Source organism: Sinocyclocheilus rhinocerous, unplaced genomic scaffold (genome assembly GCF_001515625.1).
Source record: "Sinocyclocheilus rhinocerous isolate Xijiao unplaced genomic scaffold, SAMN03320098_v1.1 scaffold2559, whole genome shotgun sequence".
Classification (NCBI taxonomy): Eukaryota; Metazoa; Chordata; class Actinopteri; order Cypriniformes; family Cyprinidae; genus Sinocyclocheilus; species Sinocyclocheilus rhinocerous.
In genome coordinates this window covers 138,790-158,110 of record NW_015658761.1, presented here as the reverse complement: position 1 = coordinate 158,110, position 19,321 = coordinate 138,790, and the positions used below count along the sequence as shown (strand labels likewise).

General features: G+C 36.7%; 2 protein-coding genes across 3 annotated transcripts; one reads left to right on the top strand and one right to left on the bottom strand.

The window, feature by feature from the left end:
• Window positions 1–2,483: 2,483 nt before the first annotated feature.
• Window positions 2,484–13,518, bottom strand: LOC107722997 (chromaffin granule amine transporter-like). Of its 2 annotated transcripts, XM_016531496.1 has the most exons (16): window positions 13,475–13,518; window positions 10,422–10,551; window positions 8,232–8,556; window positions 8,053–8,111; window positions 6,501–6,584; window positions 5,862–5,954; window positions 5,633–5,722; window positions 5,495–5,538; window positions 5,319–5,379; window positions 4,987–5,082; window positions 4,541–4,619; window positions 4,378–4,429; window positions 3,662–3,725; window positions 3,219–3,338; window positions 2,902–3,035; window positions 2,484–2,811 (listed from the first exon to the last, which is right to left on the bottom strand). In XM_016531496.1, the coding sequence occupies exons 2-16, from the start codon at window positions 10,534–10,536 to the stop codon at window positions 2,704–2,706; spliced, it is 1,524 nt and encodes a 507-aa protein (XP_016386982.1). In that variant the 5' UTR covers window positions 10,537–10,551; window positions 13,475–13,518; the 3' UTR covers window positions 2,484–2,703. The 2 variants fall into 2 exon arrangements, with proteins under 2 accessions (XP_016386982.1, XP_016386984.1); XM_016531498.1 differs by lacking the exon at window positions 13,475–13,518 and having other exon boundaries at window positions 10,422–10,618.
• A 2,458-nt stretch (window positions 13,519–15,976) lies between these two features.
• LOC107722982 (dickkopf-related protein 4-like) lies at window positions 15,977–18,138 on the top strand. Its single transcript, XM_016531483.1, has 4 exons — window positions 15,977–16,181; window positions 16,449–16,568; window positions 16,695–16,779; window positions 17,897–18,138. Exons 1-4 carry the CDS (start codon window positions 16,077–16,079, stop codon window positions 18,136–18,138), a joined length of 552 nt encoding a protein of 183 aa, XP_016386969.1. The 5' UTR covers window positions 15,977–16,076.
• Window positions 18,139–19,321: the final 1,183 nt, after the last annotated feature.

Below are 19,321 nucleotides of genomic sequence, written 5' to 3'. Positions count from 1 at the left end.
GGAGCACGAACCAGCTGCATCTCCGATTCTCATCTCCTGAAGAAAGTTCGCCACGTCCATCGCGGTGCTTTAAAACAACCGTAGACCGTAGATAAATACAAAGATCACAAGACAACAGTATTAACAGCGGCTCCAGAGACCGCGGATTCCTATAACACGGCATTGACAGCTCTAGCCTGTGTTTAAGGAATCATTTCAATGATCCAGTTTTACTCTGTGTACTAAAAAACAGCGTATATGGGAATGATTTACCTATAAATACTGTACATACTTCTTATTTAGACAGGGCGCTGTGCAACCATAACATATTTCCACAGAAACTTGACTTCTTCTTCTTCATCTTCTTCTTCTTCTTCTTCTTCTTTTTAGTTTACCAGCGGTTGGCATCCAGCTTATAGGTACATTACCGCCCCCTTCTGCTCCGGAATGTGGATCAGATAAAAGGTTGAAATAAAACTTGATCTGTTGCCTCTTTTCCCAGCTAACTCTTATATACCCACTCACATAGTCACCACACATAAACACACACACGCACATCATGCTCTAATTTTCCTTCAAATCCTGTTTAAAACTGCTGCTTCTCTTAAAAATGTCACCAGTATTCTACTCTGTCCTGTTTACTGTGCTCAGTAACCCGTAAAGTGATCTCCTGCACCCTAATCTCCCTCATCTTATTCTGCATTGCCTGCCCCTGTGCTTCATATCTCTTACAAGTCATGATTATGTGCTGCACTGATTGGTCAGATCACCTGTCAATCAAACTCCATGCGAGTCAGTTCAGAAATAACAGGGCTGCGTTCAGCCCCAACAAAACGGTGCAAAACGTTTTTTAAACGGAAACGGTGGTGCGTGAACAGGTTTCCAGGAAACATGTCGTTCAACCCAGAAACCGTAGCAAAACGTTGTGCACCGGTTTGAGCTTGAACTTGCCCCAGTTAACGGCACGTGCCGCACTTTCACACAGACATTCCAAATCAGCAGCATGATGATTGTCAGGTTTAATTAAATGCTTGTTCACAATAAGGCCACAAAAGTGGGGTTAAATAAAACTGTTTGTGATGAGGCATGATTACATCATTATAGGTTCTGATCAAAATGAAATCAAAATGTATTTATTCCATTGTCTCCATTGTCAAGTTAAATGAAATGGTGCGCTTATGTTTGCTATGTGATTTTTTAAAAAAGTTTATAAAATGTTTGGTCATGAAAATTCTGTGAAAGTTTAACAAAATATGGTTTAAATCAATTTTTTGTATGAAATGTATTGTTTATTGATCTCTTTAAATAGATTTTTAACAATATAAAGTCTTTGTGTCATTTGGAGCGACCACTCATCGTGTGGTGCGACCAATAAAAGCAATAGCTGTATTAAATTAAAAATAAAATATCTCATGTGGCTGAAATATGAATCACTGATACAGTAGCCTACGCTTAAGTGAATGGTATTTTTAAAACATTTTTATCAGTTTTATGCGATTTACAGGAAAAATAAGTCTGTTAAGTACATTTAAGAAGGCAACTCTGAAATTATAGAACAAAAATATGACATAATTTACAACAACTCAAAAGAAATGCAAATTGTTTCTAAACACTGAGAACTTGTAAAAAAAAAAATGTTAAGCAAATTAATTCATTTTAATATAAATCACGGTCGCACCAAATGACAATTTTTAAGGCTACGGTCAATTCATCTAGAAAAAAATGGTAAAAATCACTTAATTTAAATTTTTTATTTGAATTTATGTGTACACAACGTTCTTAATGTTTGAACAATTGCAATAGATATTATTTTTTTGTATTTTAAAATTGGTCTGTCGAAAATCCTTATACATCATTGACCCATTTATTGTAATGGATGTTACAAAGTCCAAAGTACATTTGTTAAAAAAAAAAAAACTATATAATATTTAGACTTTCATGACTCTTTCACACACTTAACGCAAAAGTGCACTTTACAATAATGACAAATTAAAAGTTTTACTTTTATATAAATGTAAAAATTTTATGTTTTAATAATCTTTTGTCTTGCTTTAAAGAAGTATTGACCATTATACTGAAGCACATGTAAAGTACTTGGTTATTATTTTAACTGTAATGTATTATTTGACATTATATTATAAATAAACTTAAATATATGGCATACAGGTTTCAATTAAACTGGTTATTAAGTTAAATTATGTTTCAAATTAGTTATTGAACTTGAAGCTATATCAATTAAATCATCCATCACATGCCCTTCCCTTTGTCTGTAGAAACTAATCTTCTACCCTGGAAATCAAAATCATTACATTCAATAATATTTGATGCATATCAAAAGGAAATTAACGGTGTGTCACAGGAGGCACAAAAGAAGTTGGAATCCCACTCACAATGGATTTTTTCTTCAATACTGATGCACGATCCTACCTTCACATGCACAAGTCCTACAGGGTTTGACACATCACAATGAAAACGATCAAATCAAGTTGACAAATTAGGCCTGTTTATTTAATTCAAACCCACTGACATGACAAGGGACAGGATAAACAACACTTTACAAGCATACAAGTACAAAAACATTACGTCACACTAACCACTTGTACACAAAAATGTGATCATAGTGAAGGATAGGGAAAGTTGCAATATTAATCATTTTAAAATGTTTGAATCAGGGCTGCTCGTAGGTCCTGATGATTTGTTGGCAAGTTCCTTTATATGTGTGCATCACTCTTCAGTGTCCTCCTCGCTTTCATCACTCAGAGGGAATTCTCTGTACCCGCGCTGTGTATTGTAGCTCTTCACATGCATTGGACACTCCTGATTTATTATAGCCTTGAGAAACAAGTGTCAGGCGTCATTACAAAGCATTTGTAAACATACTACTGATAAAGACATGCATTCAGTCACATTGGTGTTTCTCACCAAATTCTCCTCCCGAACAGCAGGATTTTTGAGGAAGAAGCAAAGGGGTGCATACAGGATGTTGATAATGCCGATGATCACCATCAGATTGGGGAAGCCTATGGCTCTTACTATGGCCCCTCCAGTTGATGGACCTGCAGCAGGAACGCACCAAGAAGGAAGAGTCAGTTTGGCTCCTGCCTGGAGCTCTTAGGGTGAGCAAACATTAAGTTTTGACCAGAAAATAGATTTAAATTGTGACATTTTAAGACTGAATTGTACAAAACATGTCTAATAGTAAAAATGTATTCCAATACAACTGCAATAAGAGCAATTACCAACAGCAAATCCCATGCAGAGTGCCACATCAGCAATAGCATACACGCTTCCGTAGACAGACATATGCCGGATATCCACTAGGTAACCCATTATAGCCATCATAGATGAATCAACCATTCCTAAAAGCACAAATAATTAAAGGAGAGTTGCATATGTCATACAGTGTACTGGAGTTATGCACCTTAAAGGCATAGTTCACTCCAAAATGAAAATTCTGTCTGTTTACTCTTTTGTTCTTCTGTGGAACACAACAGAAGATTTTTTATTATTATTATTTAGATTTTGCTTATACAATGAAAGGCAAAAGGGTCTGAGAGATTTTTTTTAAGAAACTCATACAGGTTTGGAAACAGCATGAGGGTGAGTAAATGATGAAAGAATTTTCATTTTGAGGGGATCTTTCCTTTTAATATTGCATGATAAATAATTGAATAATATTCACCAATAGCAAATCCCAGTCCTCCATTGGGACCAATAAGCCCATAGATGTCTTTGGCAAAAGGAACCTACAACAAATTCACATAATGTTACAATCTCCACAGTCCTTTATACTCTACTGATTAAAAGTTTGGGGTTGGTAAGGTTTATTAAGTTTTTGAAAGAAGTTTCTAATGCTCACCAAGGCTGCAGTTATTTGATAAAAAAATACAGTAAAAACAGCAATATTGTGAAATATTATTACAATTTTAAAAAACTGTTTTCTATTTTAATGTATTTTAAAATGTAATTTATTCCTGTGATGCAAAGCTGAATTTTCAGCATCATTGCTCCAGTCTTCAGTGTCACATAATCTTCAGAAATCATTCTAATATGCTGATTTGATGCATTTGTCATTATCATTATAAAAAATATATATATATATATTTTAAATATTTTTGTGAAAACCATGATTCATTGTCAGGATTCTTTAATGAATAGAAAGTTCAAAAGAACTGCATTTATTTGAAATATAAATCTTTTGTAACGTTATAAGTGTCTTTACTGTCACTTTTGATCAATTTAATGCATCCTTGATAAATAAAATGATTAATTTCTCTAAAAAAATAAATTTACAGATTTTGAACCGTATTGTATTTGTTTTGTACATAGTTCAAGAAAGCATGAGCCAAGTTGTAATTTGCAATGCAACATGATTTTAAGAGAGTTTGTGATACTCACACAGAGCAGACTGATGCCGACTATAAACATGCCGATCATGGAACACAACCACCTAAATCAGAGAAGCATTTCTAAATGATGCAGCTCTTGTCTCTGTAGACACAACTTTTGTACATGTGCTTTTAAATTCTTTTATTTTGGGACATGCTAGAAAATGTATTACCTTCCCATTTTATTGGCAAGTATGCCAAACAGATTGGTCCCAATGAGGTACGAAACACTGGCTGGTAGGAAAGCCATACCTGCAATACCAGTGGCCATGATCAGCTCAGTCAACAGAACCATAGAAAAGATCACAGTCATAATGTTTAACAGGGTCTGAAGAACCATCAGGAACCTCTTAACTGGCTTCTTCCAACTCAATATCAGTTGACTGAAGTATACAGAAAAACCACAGATCTTCTCAAGAAGCCACATGTTTCACTTAGTCCTCCCTGAGGAGGTATCTAATGACAAAATGGTTCTGAATTCTTTTAAGTGCTAACTACTTTAACATTACATTTCTGTGAGAGAGGAAACAAACAGGAATTAAATAAAATTACTTAAATAAGCAGGAAGTGAATTTGTTTCAATCACATTTTAATGACTTGGAATAATAGAGTTCCTTACCAAGCTGCCATTTTGGCGAGCACATTGTTTGCATCATCCAGATGGGAAGAGTGGGCTCTAAAATAGCCACCCCCATGTTTGCAAAGCACAACGACCCTGTAATTATATACAGGAACCATAATCTTACTCATCATTCACTCAGCACAGCTGCTCATCCGCTTCATTTACAAATCGTTTTAGCTGTTCACATCAAAACATTCGGCCGTGATTATATGGAGGCATACGTGTAATTACAGAAACAGCTACTACACCTCCACGACAACTTTTCAAACTGGTTTAACTGTGGGCAGTATTTGAGGATGTATTTGATTTGATTTGATTTACACACACACCTGCACTAATGAGTATGTAGGGATCCTTCAGCAGGGTGAGTAATGGTGTTCCTTCCACGCTCTGAACAGAAGACACATAACAATCACTCGGGCTCCTCATAGTGACACTAACGCAAGCTTTTCTTATCTTTTATGAACTTTCATAACTCGCATTTTATTAAATGAACACTACTCACCCCTGGAGATATTTTTGAGGGCTGAAGGATGCAGAGCTGGAGGGCTGGTGTTGAAATTGGGTATTGAAAACAATTTGATGAATCACTGTAGTGAAATGTTACTCAATGAATTTAAAAGGGCAAATACTAATATCTTACCTCCATCAAATATAGCCAAGAAGGCAAGGACGAGGAAGGGAGAACTTTTACTAACAAACTCATACATAACGCTGCCGAATGGCGCTCCAACTGAAAAGAGTACATTTTGCAGTGTTAAAATTGTCATTTGTGGCACACATTTGGTTCATTTCATTTAGGTATTGCTGGTGATTTCCAGTTGTTGATGTTACTTTACATTGTAGTACTATATAGTACTATATTAACTTACTGAGCACTCCCATGGCAAGTCCTCCCAGTGCGATTCCCATGGCAATTCCTCTCTCATTATCATCTGTGTACACGCTTGCTAACATTCCCAGACCTACAGAATTACACAGTCGTTTTTATCATATATACACCACAGCTAAAAAGTTTGGGGTCAGTAAGGTTTTTCGAGAGAAATTAATACTTTTATTAATCAAGGATGCATTTAATTAATCAAAGGTGACAGTAAAGACATTTATAATGTTACAATAAATGCTGTTTTTTAAAACTTTTTATTGGTCAAAGAATCCTGAAAAAGGTATCACAGTTTGCACAAAAACAAAAGCAGCTCAACTGTTTTTAACATTGATAATAATCAGAAATGTTTCTTGAGCAGCAAGTCATCATGTCAGGATCATGTGACACTGAAGACTGGAGTAATGATGCTGGAAATTCAGTTATGCATCACAGGAATAAATTACATTTTAAAGTATATTAAAATAGAAAACAGCTTAATTGTAATAATGAATTGTAGACTGTTTTTACTAACATAAAAAAATAATATCCCAAAATTGTAATGTATATTATACACACATTTTTTTTTTCAAACTTACACATCCAATATTCGGTTCATTATGTCAAGCATGCTAAATCACACATATACCTGCCACAGAGGAAAACGATGATCCAATTCCCTGCAATGAGCGGGCGAAAAACAGCAGCGCGTATGTCCCTGAGAAGGCAAACACTGCAGAGAAAGCATTCAAAGTCAGAGTCTACCTCATTTCATTTGTAGTTTCATTTCTAGCCAAATAAAGTGAAAGCATATAGAACACATCAACAAACAAAAATATCTTGGAAAAACTCGGTGGCTCACAGTAGTGTCTTCAAACAACTTTATGAGCAATAATTCTCATCTTGTTGTTCCAACGTAGTTAATCCTACACAATAATGTTCATATTCAAAAGTCAACTTCTGTCAGGACCACTATCGTCAAAGATGATTGACAATTAGCATACAGTTTGGATTGGCGGTATGGTTCTGTTCTGGGCAAGAACTCCCTGCGCATCCATGCAGCCTAGCATGGATGAGAGCAGGGAGAGCAGCGATAACCCCCCCAGGGTAAACAGAACAGAACCAACATAAATGTATTGCAGATATCGTTAAAGTTCAATAATGTTATGTACACATTTTAGAATGAGTCTGATTCAAAGGAGAATCAGAAGGCTGAATCCTGACTGACAGAGGAGGAGTTGGGGATGGAGGAGGGTAATTAGCTATTGAGCAATGCGAAAACTGCTGATACTACTGCGGGACCTTATATATGACTGCTTAGATAGGTGTCGTATTCCCATAGGTTGATGGGGATCAGCTGAGAGTCAGCTGATGTGAGATTGACTAACGTGACCTGCCAGAACTAACGCTACGCTAGATATTTAATTATATTTTGTTAACGTTTAACATGATAAACACTGAGTCACCACTTGATTTTCAGTGTAAAATTTGGGTCCTCAAGCAAAAACATCTGAGAACCAACATCCTGTCCTCATTCAGAATCATGTCCTCAATTACTTCATCAAAAACACAGCACATTAATATGCATGATTATCATATTTTAACCAGCTAGCACTAGCATGCTAACTGAAGAGTACACAATTTGACCATTTTTATCTTTGGTACAATATGTAGTTTAATATACTGTACATTAACACATTGTCATGAGTAAAGTTTCACCCAAAAATGAAAATTCTGCCATCATTTACTCACCTTCATGTTGTTTTCTTCTGCTGAATACAAAAGAAGATATTTTGAAGAATGTTGGTAACAAAACAGTTCATTGACTTCGATAGTTAAAAATACTATGGAAAAAAAAAATACTACGGAAGTCAGTGGGGACCAGAAAATGTTTGGTTACCTACATTCTTCAAATATTTTATGTTAAGCAGAATGAAATGTACAGGGTGAGTAAATGATGACAGAATTTTCATTTTTTGAGTGAACTAACTTGTTAACCCCTGTTCACAAAAAGATCAATAATATGCATTTAGAAAATGGACTGGATGAATTTCAATTTCATGCAGACTTTAATAGTCATAATAAAACAGTTCAGATGACACACATCATAAAACATTAGCAAACTGAGCAATGATCCCGGCCCTGAGAACCACTGCACAACCAGCCACTATTTATGATTTACACTGTATAACGTGACTTACTTATTGTGGAGACAAACATGATGACAAACCCAGCAAACATCGGTATGTGATATCCAATCCTATAAAAAAGGCACGCATCAGACAGCTGAATGAATTCATTCAATCCTCTATTTTCATTATGTATTAACTTGAGCATAATAACAGTCATTTTAGATGATCTGCTCAAAGTGTGTATGTACCTGTTAGTCAGCGGACCCACAAACGGGTTGACCATGAGCTGCACCAATGCTTTGGAGGCAAACAGCAGCCCTACCCTCACATTCTCCTCTTCCAAAAACTCACTGTCCTCTTTACACCCGTGTCGCTCAGCAGAACTGCTGTTGAGCCCTGAACTTCCATTAGCGCCGGAGGAGATGGTGAGATTAGCAGTGCTGATGGTGTAGGTGTTGTTGTCGTACAGGGAGAAGATGGAGATGTAGGTGGGCTGAGCCTCAGAAGGGACAGCAGACGGGAGCTCTTGTGTCTGGTGCTCTATGGCATACAGGAAGGTTGGGATGATGGGAACTGAGGAGAATGAGAGGTGACATGAGGATGGGAAGAGTTAGAGCCGGTACCTGTGTGTGTGTGTGTGTGTGTGTGTGTGTGTTTGCGAATTTCCCTTCCCCTCTGCCAGCTGCGGACTGCATGCGACAGAGGTCAGAACAGATGCAAGCAGGTAAATGTCATGGGAACTATGAGAGCAGAGTCACTTGTCCTGCATACACTCATCCTGCTGTACCTACCCTCTTATGTTTTGATTTCTGTATTATGTTTTTGCCTATACAGAATAGACTCAAAAGGAAACCAATGATGCACATAGCCAAAAGTATGTGGATACCTTATTATAATCAACAAGTATGGCTTGATTAGCTACACCCATTACAAACAGGTACTTATACATACACTCGCCGGCCACTTTATTAGGTACAACTGCTCGTTAACGCAAATATCTAATTAGCTAATCAACTCAATGCACTTAGGCATGTAGACATGGTCAAGATGATCTGCTGAAGTTCAAACGAAAAAAGAAAGGTGATTTAAGTGACTTTAAACGTGGCATGGTTGTTGGTGCCAGACGGGCTGTATTTTAGAAACTGCTAATCTACAGAGATTTTCATGCACATCTATCTCTAGGGTTTACAGAGAATAGTCAGAAAAAGAGAAAATATCCAGCGAGCGGCAGTTCTGTGGGTGAAAATGCCTTGTTGATGCCAGAGGTCAGAGGAAAATGGCTAGACTGGTTCTGAGCTTATAGAAAGGCAACAGTAACTCAAATAATCACTCATTAAAACTGAGGTTTGCAGAAGACATCTTTGAACACACAAAATACGGGCTACAGAAGCAGAAGACACACTGGGTGCCACTCCTGTCAGCTGAGAACAGGAAACTGAGGCATCAATTCACACAGCCTCAATCAAAAAGAAGATCAGAAAAAGGGTTACTTGGTCTGATGAGTCTTGATTTCTGCTGTGACATTTGTAATAGGGTCAGAATTTGGCATAAACGACATGAGAAAGGCAACAGTAACTCAAATAATCACTCATTAAAACTGAGGTTTGCAGAAGACATCTTTGAACACACAAAATACGGGCTACAGAAGCAGAAGACACACTGGGTGCCACTCCTGTCAGCTGAGAACAGGAAACTGAGGCAACAATTCACACAGTCTCAATCAAAAAGAAGATCAGAAAAAGGGTTGCTTGGTCTGATGAGTCTTGATTTCTGCTGTGACATTCGTAATAGGGTCAGAATTGGGCATAAACGACATGAAAGCATGGATCCATCCTGCCTGGTATCAGCGGCTCAGGCTGCTGATGGTGGTGTAATGGTGTGGGGGACATTTTATTGGCACACTTTGGGCCCCTTATTACCAACTGAGCATCGTTTAATTGTCACAGCCTAGCTGAGTATTGTTGCTGACCAAGTCCATCCCTTCATGACCACAGTGTGCCCATCTTGTGATGGCTACTTCCAGGAGGATAAGCTCAAATCATCTCAAACTGGTTTCTTGAACATGCCAATGAGTAGACTAAACTCAAATGGCCTCCACAGTCACCAGATCTCAATCCAATAGAGCAGCTTTGGGATGTGGTGGAACGGGAGATTCGTATCATGGATGATCGGCCCACAAATCTGCAGCAACTGCGTGATGCTATCATGTCAATATAGACCAGAATCTCTGAGCAATGTTTCCAGCACCTTGTTGAATCCATGCCACAAAGAATTAAGGCAGTTCTGAAGGCAAAAGTACTAGCAAGGTGAACCTAATAAAGTAGCCAGTGTGTGTATGTGGGCTACATTTATTGTCTAAATGGCAGCAAATCCTTGCATCCATGTTCCAACATCTAGTGAAAAAACATATTATTTGTTTAGCATAGCTGTTTACTTACCCACAACTGTTAGCAGCATGTTATCCAGCAGCAGAGCCACACACACAATGACAAGCACCAGACGAGGAGAGCCCCTGCTCTCGCTGATCCAGTCCATAGGGTTCAGCATAGCCATGATCTACCTCTGTCACTGGACACAGTCAGATTAGCACAGTATGTATTTTCACGTTTGTTAAGGCTTATAGACTCGGTTTTGATAATCTCATATTAATTGAGAGACTACATGGAGTATTTGTAGACTACAACAGGTACAACATGTCTAAAGACTCCAGTGTCACATGATCCTTTAGAAATCATTCTACTATGCTGATTCGCTGCTTAAGAAACGTTTAATATTATTATCAGCGTTGAAAACAGTTGGGCTGCTTAATATGTTTTGTGAAAACCATGATACATATCTCATATATTGTATAATAATTTAAGTCACGTAAAGTCACCTTTATTTACATAGTGCTTGATACAAAGAAGCTTCACAGTATTTCAAGGAAAATAATAGAATCAATTATGCAAACTTCAAAAATGAGACAGATCCAAATTTTGGATTTTGGATTCTGGAGGCATTTAACTCCATTGTATCCTATCACAGAGTATGACTGAGGGCCTAAATCTTAGAAAATGTACCAATACACTCTAAAAGATGCTGGGTTAAATATAACCCAGCGCTGGGTTAAAAAGGGACAGCTATTGGGTTGTTTTGACCCAGCGGTTGGGTTGTTTTGACCCAGCGGTTGGGTTGTTTTGACCCAGCGGTTGGGTTCAACTGCTGGGTTATATTTAACCCAGCATTTTTTAGAGTGTACGTACAAATTTGATTCATATATTTATAATAATAATGTAAAAACCTATTGTAATCTGCTTTAAATGTTTGTTTGTTTGTTTTTTTTCGATTCAAATTTGACACAGAGATGGAATAAAACAACCCAATAGCTGGGTTTTCCCTTTTTAACCCAGCGCTGGGTTATATTTAACCCAGCATTTTTTAGAGTGTACGTACAAATTTGATTCATATATTTATAATAATAATGTAAAAACCTATTGTAATCTGCTTTAAATGTTTGTTTGTTTGTTTTTTTCGATTCAGATTTGACACAGAGATGGACATTTTTTTACATGGAGCAGTTACTGTAGATTGCATTTATTGTTTAGATGTTAGATCGTGAGTTGTTAGTTTGAGGTTTAGTTGTTAATGTACACAAGCCTGGTACCAAGAGTATTAACAGTACTTATCTTTTCCTGGTCAAAAATGATCTGGTCAAAAATTTCCCAAAGAAAATGGAAGTCTATTCTAAACGAACACACATTACAAGGTTACATTACCTCTTGTTTTAAAACATGTTTGAACTGGACTGCAAAATATGCATATTAACTTCTGGAAGTACATCAAAAGTACAAAAAAATTATATATATGGTGTTTTTAATATTTTGAGTCCATCCACACATTTGAAAAGGGCAGGTCAAGGGACGATAAGCATCTTGCAGCACCATGATTTATCTGAACCCAAAAATATATTATATGTATTAAAAAATGACATTATGATGACATTATAATTTAAAAAAAAAATACTTGGATGTTCATATTTGATCAGAGGTGGCCTAAAAAGAGAACTTACTGATCTAACTGACATCCAACAATTATCCAGTAGGGACCCAAAATGTAGTCATTGTAACAGTACTCAGGTCTCTATACAGTCTTCTGGGATGTGTAAAAGGCCTTGAGGACAGGTTTGTTCTAGATGAGCTCTTTGTTCCAGGGCAGGAATTACGTGCTCTGTGATTGAGTTTCAACAATATGATTACAGCTGCTGTAGGGCGCATGAGTGTTTCAGAACGCTCCTTTTATCTTTGACAGTCAATGTCTTATCAATTTAGTTTGTGAAAATGGGCAGCATTTTGTGTTTTTGAATGGTCACGAATTTCTGTCTTGTGTACATAACTCAAAGGTAATGTGTTATGCTTAAGTCATGTTGCAATGAATGCTGATGCTAACATTGTATTCATTTACACTATTGTTCAAACATTTGGGGTCATTCTGGATTTTTTTAAAAGAAATGTGTATATTTAATGTTATTTTAAGACATTTAATACTTTCAGCAAGGATGCATTCAATTGATCAAAAGTGACAGTAAAGACTTTTACATTGTTACAAAACATTTCCATTTCCAACACATGCTGTTCTTTTTAACTTTATATTCATCAAAGAATCCTGAAGAAAAAATTCCAAAAAAATATTAAGCAACAAGACAAATAATAAGAAATGTTTCTTGAGCAGCAAAATAGAATGATTTCTGAAAGATCATGTGATACTGAAGACTGGAGTAATGATGCTGAAAATTCAGCTTTGATCACAGCAATAAATTACATTTTGAATTAAAATAGAAAACATTTGTTTAAAACTGTAATAATATTTCACAATATTACAGTTTTTACTGCATTTTTGATCAAGTAAATTTAGCACTGGCAAACACATGACTCAGAAAAAAACTTTTGTTGACAGAATGAATTCAGGTTGTTGAATCATGTTTTGGTCTTCAGTTCCTAAACAATCTGATGCGAATTGTGTTCGTATTTCCACTCTGTTCCTGTCCCGTCATGTCATACGCACATACAATAAGAGCTGATCCACAAGTCAACACCTGTGTCAATATTGCATGTGTGCGACATGCTGGACTCTACAGTCTACAGTTAGTTAACTCCCTATTCTCTTATCCAGCTATCACTTAACCTCCCCACCACCATTTAGTGTTCCCAAAATTCAAACACTTCTTAAAAAGAGGGTGTTCTGTGTGGTTTTAACTTTTATCCATTAAACTATTAGTATTTTGGAAACTACCAATCATGTTTTTTGAAACAAAGCTCTGTAATATTTAATAATGAGACAAGAAACTTCATCATAAAACACATTTGTCTGCCATCATAAAACAATTTGTAGTCCTTAATCAGTTTCTCGATCATGGCATTGGATGAAAGTGGTAAATGAATACAATTATTGCCTTATAAGTGTATTATATATATAGATGAAATGTCTTACGCGTTACTTTTAAAGTTCGTCTTACCTTAGGATGCATTCTCTTCTTCAGTGCACGAGTGTATGTCCAGTGCAGGTGTGTGTGATGCAGGGGTCACTTGTTGGATGGTGTGCGTTGCTGGAGGGAGGGAGGTGTCTTTGTGCACCGCCGCCTGCATGTGATTTGTTGAGGGGTCTTTGGAGGAAATATACAGACATGCACACGTACTGCGTCATAGCGAGAGTAATTGTGTGCATCTGCTGCTCTTTATTGGGTAGGTGAATGACCTGCAGGCTTCTTTTCATCACAATGAACCTTTATCTGGGATCTCTCATCCAGACTCAACACACACAAACAGCAGCCGCTGCTACTTTTCACTTGTGAATACTGCTCAGTCAGCGACCTAATCGTTGCACTATGAAACCAATGATGATTGTTCATTATGTGCTACACTAAAGTTTTGACGTTAATATCAAAAGTCTGTATATGAGAGCAATAGAGTGACAGTGCATTTCCGTTACAGATGCATCGTAACCTGTGATCATTTGTGAGTGATCTTATGGTTCTTTTTTCAGCCTGTCAGTTTCATTTCCTGTGTAATGTTAATCCATTCAGCCTCTGAACATCTATGGAAAATGTTAAATGACTCATAGATTTCACCTTTGCACTGTGCCATCTCTGGTAATTCAAATATCCCAGCACACACACACACACACACACAATAACCTCATACAGGTAAAACACTAAATATGATGAAATATGATTACTTGAAATAAAAATTACATTAACTGAAATAAAATATAAATGTATAAAAATATAAAAGTTGAATAAAAGTAAATAAACTAAAACACAAACTATATTAGGCGGCACTTAAAAATAATAAAAATGGCACAAAAAACAACAACAACATAATTGCTAATACTTTAAGAAATGAAATGAAAATATAAATCTAAAATCTAATTAAAAATATTAGCAAAAACTATAATAGTACATCAATGATACTAAAATAGTATTGATATGAATATGATAGTGTTTGGAGTTTGCCTATGACTCTGTCTATCTGTACATGGCTGTTTTTTGTAAATCAGCCTGTTGTATTGTTGGTTAGCAACTTAATCCTACAGTAGGAATATTGGTGACATTTCTTGAACAGTTAAAAAAATAAAATAAAAAATAAGATAGAAGATAGACAGATACTATGTAAAACAATCCAACATTTATTTTGTCAGATGAAATCTGTTTTAAAGGTTGAACTATGTAGAAAACAGTTGACATTACATAAAATCAACTTTTAGGAAATTTAGTGTGAGCAACGTCTTATAATATTAAACAGCAAAAACTTACAATGTCAAGTTTGGTGAAGAGGCTCAAATAATCTGGCTACCCATAATCCCTTGCCATTGATTAATGTGTGTTTTTTGTAAAGCTTTATGCGGACATGTAAATATTTGTTATTCATAATTAATAATGTTTTGAATAGATTTATTTTTTTTAATGTGACATTTTGTTTCAAGTCATCATTTGGGTGATTAGTGTTCAGTTTGGTAAAGTAAAAACATAAAAGTACTATACATTAATTTTGGTGCATTGAAGTAGGCCTAACTGTATATGAGCTTTTAGATTTGCACAACTAACTGATAGTGATTTTATGCCAGTAATACACAATATTAATACTCAGCCTCATAATACGTTTGAGCTTATGTAACACCAACTTTAAAATGTCAAGTTGATGCAACAATTTTTTCAATTAGTTCAGTATATATTAAAAAAAAAGGTCTTTAAGCTGGTTGCCTTAATTTTTTGAGTTTTCTTAACTGATAGAAGCCTACAGATAGATAGATAGATAGATAGATAGATAGATAGTTGCGGTTGTCAGTGTATTTGAGGTCCCTGTGCATCAATGATCCTATTGCACTTACTTTGCCTTTCCAAGTTCTACAAGATTTCAGAGATCACAGGTCATGTAAAGCTGTATGTACGAATTAGGCTATGACATATTATTGCTAATTGATAATTTGCTGAACAAAAAATCTGTAGTTGACACCACAGGAATGTTTAGGCTGAACAAGACATTTTTATTTAGTGGCTAAACATATTCACATTGGTCAAACAAAGTAGTGTCACTGTTATTATCGGCCTCCTAGCCCGGGGAGTAACGTGGTTTTTGAGTTTCCCCCTCTAAGCCCGTGTTCAAGGTGCAGATAATCACCTGTTCCGTACCAGGAAGCAACTTACATCCGAGTCTACTGATGCGGTTAACTGATGGCTGTCATTTAAAGGATGTCATATTTTTCATTATAAGTTTCAAAGGTGTTACATGTGTAAAGGGTCTATGTGGATTTATGCGCCATGAAAGATACAGCCATGCTTTCATTTTTGTTATGCGTATGGGCCATAATTTGCCTTAATTACCACCGCAATGCACTACACACTTCCTACACGAGCTGAGACTATAAACATTGAAACACTCAGAAAGTAACCACTAATGAAAGACCCATTCTTTCTTTTTTCTTCTTTTTTTTTTCATGTTTAATTTGGGTATTTGCCGTAGGTCCATTAAAACACAGAGCAGGTTGCTCTTCCCCACTAGAGCTCGTCGTCTTGCTCTTGCACACAGCCTCATTGCGGTCAGGACAGTTTGGATACAACCATGCAGACAGTTTATGTCATGTTTTGTCTGTCTGTTGTTTCTGCTGTACAGTGCCTGGATTCCAACATTATCCGCTCCTCCAGAGAAATGACAAACTCTCAAGAGGTAAGAATATATATTCTTAAACCTTAACAATTTTTTTGCCTTCATATGTTTATGCTGGAACAATGTCACAAAGCTAATGAACACACAAGCCATTAGTATTATAACATTTATTATAATATTATAATCATTATATATATATATATATATTGTATTTATGATTTTCAGCATGTAATTTTATCTGTAAAAACAAAGCAACTGTACTTCTTGTCATTAGTTCCGTGCTGTTTTCATCACATATTTTAAAGTCTGTTTGATAATCTCTTCCAGTCAGTAATGCATCTACAGAGTGACACAGTTGCAAATTCCCATAATTCTGTTAGAAGGACCTCAGCTGTGCAGGGAATCAGAGACGCTTCACCTCCTGCGCAAGACTGTTCCACTGCACAAGTAAGATTTAGTTTGGTTCAATACTGTAATCTACTGAAGTTACGTCCAACCATGGATTAATATCAAACCTGCAGTCCCAATTTTTCACATTTAAGCAGTTTTTATTCACATTCTGTCTTTCACAAGGCAACTGAATGCAAAGGCTCTAAGAAGAAACAGCGCAATGCTGCCAAGACAAAGATTCAGTTGGATGTGCGAGGAAGTCAAAAAGGTAAGGATAGAGTTTTATGTACTTTCAGTGTTTTTTTTAAATTTTATTATTTATTATAATTTTGACAATTTAAAATGTTTTGGGTCAAACCTTTGGTCAAGTATTGATATATGATCAACTACTAGTAATTTCCCTGTGCTGACAAGGACAGACATTATTGAAATCATTAACAACGTGCATTCTCTGTCTGCATCAGCTGTAAAGACTCTGCACAGGTGAATTTTGCTTTGTCAACAATAGGATATTACAGTACAGTAAGCACAACAGAGGTTAAAAAGACAAATTATCAAACTGTTAAGTCAAAATGAACAGTTCTTAAAAGTGAACTGATAAACTAGAACAATGTTGTGGCTATAGTAATCTATTTTCATATTGAGTGTGACATGTCATTTTAAGAAATATTTTTAATTTAATCTAAATTTTGTCTTAAATCTAAGAATATAGAATATATTACAAAGAGTTGAAGTTGTTTCCTCAGGTTGCCACCATCTGTTTCCACCATATATTTTTCACATTTCACACAATTAACTACTCCATATTAAAAAAACAACAATAACATGGTCAAAATGACATCAACAATCTGAAAATTGAACTGAATTAAACGACACGTTAAAACATCATCTTTTTATGCCTCTGTCTTATGTTTTGTGTCAGAAGGGGATGATCTTACAGTTTCCTCTACCACGATTTTATTTAGAAAACAGCTGATACTTGAAAAGAGGAAATGTGTATTAAATTCCACTGTCCTGAGTGCGAGGCTTATAATGTCAAATGAAACTGTAAAACTGTCAACACTATTACCTTTCTGAGGACATATTAAAATGTGTGTAGCTCGGTTGGAATGGCAAAGTGCACTTTATTTACAGTTAAACATTATTTGAACAGAACAGAATGTTTAAAAGTCTAAAAATATAGCCTTTTCAAACTAGAAACGTTTTCTGGCTGTAAAGTTATGAGCTGTGACAAGTGTTATTTATCTAAGCCATTATATATATATATATATATATATACACACACACACACGTATGTGACGCCATCAGCTACAGCTTTATATGCTCCAGTTGTTGTTGTTTGACTAGTTGACTCACTGACCCTCACCACAACTCTACGCCCGCAGTGCCCGAGATGTCCCCTTGCGTGCGCTCGCGCGACTGTGACGAGGGTCTGTGCTGCGCGCTCTACTTGACGGAGAGGAGGTGTCAGCGCGTGCCCGCGATGGGCGAGGTGTGCCTGCTGCGGGGACGCGCCAAACTCCGTCGGCGACTGGAGCGCTGCGACTGCGAGAAGAGCCTGCAGTGCCGCGCGCAGCCCGACAGTCCTCGCGGACAGGGCGTGTGTCAGCCCCAGCCGAGCAGCTAAAGCGCTGGCGAACCGCAGAGAAACTGGGTCAAAACATCACGAGAAACATGACTACACACGTCATGGCATATGTTTAAAGCATTTATGAAGTGAGGATGGACGAGGTTGTTCTAAATAAAGTTGTTTCTATAATTCTTTTGCTTCTAAAGTGTGTAGAAGTCGGAATATATGTATTGGAACGCAAACGCCGATGACTGAGCATGGCTCCTACGCCTGTAAAAGTTTGAGTCGAGCGCCCTCTTACGGCTAACTGTTATTTCAACGAATAAGTTTGCTGAACCTCGTCTTCCTGTGGTGTGTCAGCACTGACTTCACGCGTTTTCCGGAACTGAATTAAGCATAAGGGAGACGTAAAAAGTGCAGTGGTGAATGGCCTCGGAGCAGGATTAGTTAGTTCTTGTAAATGTGCACATCTAGGCCATTCCTACTGGATTTTCACGGTGTGTGTGTTCACTGCTGTGTGTGTGCACTTAGGATGGGTTAAATGCAGAGCACTAAATTCCTAGTATGTGTAATCATACTTGGCCACATGTCACGTCATAAATCAAGTTACATCCTTAAAGCCACCATGTTTCCTTTTATGGAATAGGCCGGGACAATAATCCAGCAACACCTCTCACATGACAGAGTAGGGAAGAAAAGACACTGACAAATTGTTTAAATGTCAATATTAAGCAAAACTATTAATCTTAAAAGAATAGTTCACCCAAAAACAAATTAATCTCAAACTTATCCATTAATCAACCATTTAGCCCATGGCTATTTTTAATATACATACACACACATGTACTATATTCCAAGACTTCTGAAGTCACAATAGCCTCGATTTAACAGATTTTAAAGTTCCCTGGATGGCAAGTCTGTTAACTCGAACGGCTGTGACTGGATTCACTGAGGGAGTTGAATTGCCTAGACCAGGGGTGTCAAACTCCATTCCTGGAGGGCCGGAGCCCTGCAGAGTTTAGATTCAACCCTAATTAAACACACCTGATCCAACTAATCAAGTCCTTCAGGCTTATTTGAAAACTACATGGTATGAGTGTTGGAACAAAACTCTGCAGGGCTCCGGCCCTCCAGGAATGGAGTTTGACACCCCTGGCCTAGAGGATAAGTGAAGAAATGTAGACATTTGTGAGCCAGATCAGCAAGCTCTCTGAAAAAAGTGAGTAAAAAAAAAAAAACC

Coding starts and splice junctions, on each gene's coding strand:
- LOC107722982 (XM_016531483.1), top strand. CDS start 16,077: ATGCAGACAGTTTATGTCATGTTTTGTCTGTCTGTTGTTTCTGCTGTA. Junction 16,182..16,448: donor AAATGACAAACTCTCAAGAG/GTAAGAATATAT, acceptor AATCTCTTCCAG/TCAGTAATGCATCTACAGAG. Junction 16,569..16,694: donor AAGACTGTTCCACTGCACAA/GTAAGATTTAGT, acceptor GTCTTTCACAAG/GCAACTGAATGCAAAGGCTC.
- LOC107722997 (XM_016531496.1), bottom strand. CDS start 10,536: ATGGCTATGCTGAACCCTATGGACTGGATCAGCGAGAGCAGGGGCTCT. Junction 5,539..5,632: donor CTTGGCTATATTTGATGGAG/GTAAGATATTAG, acceptor TTTCAACACCAG/CCCTCCAGCTCTGCATCCTT. Junction 4,620..4,986: donor CTCGCCAAAATGGCAGCTTG/GTAAGGAACTCT, acceptor CTGGTATTGCAG/GTATGGCTTTCCTACCAGCC.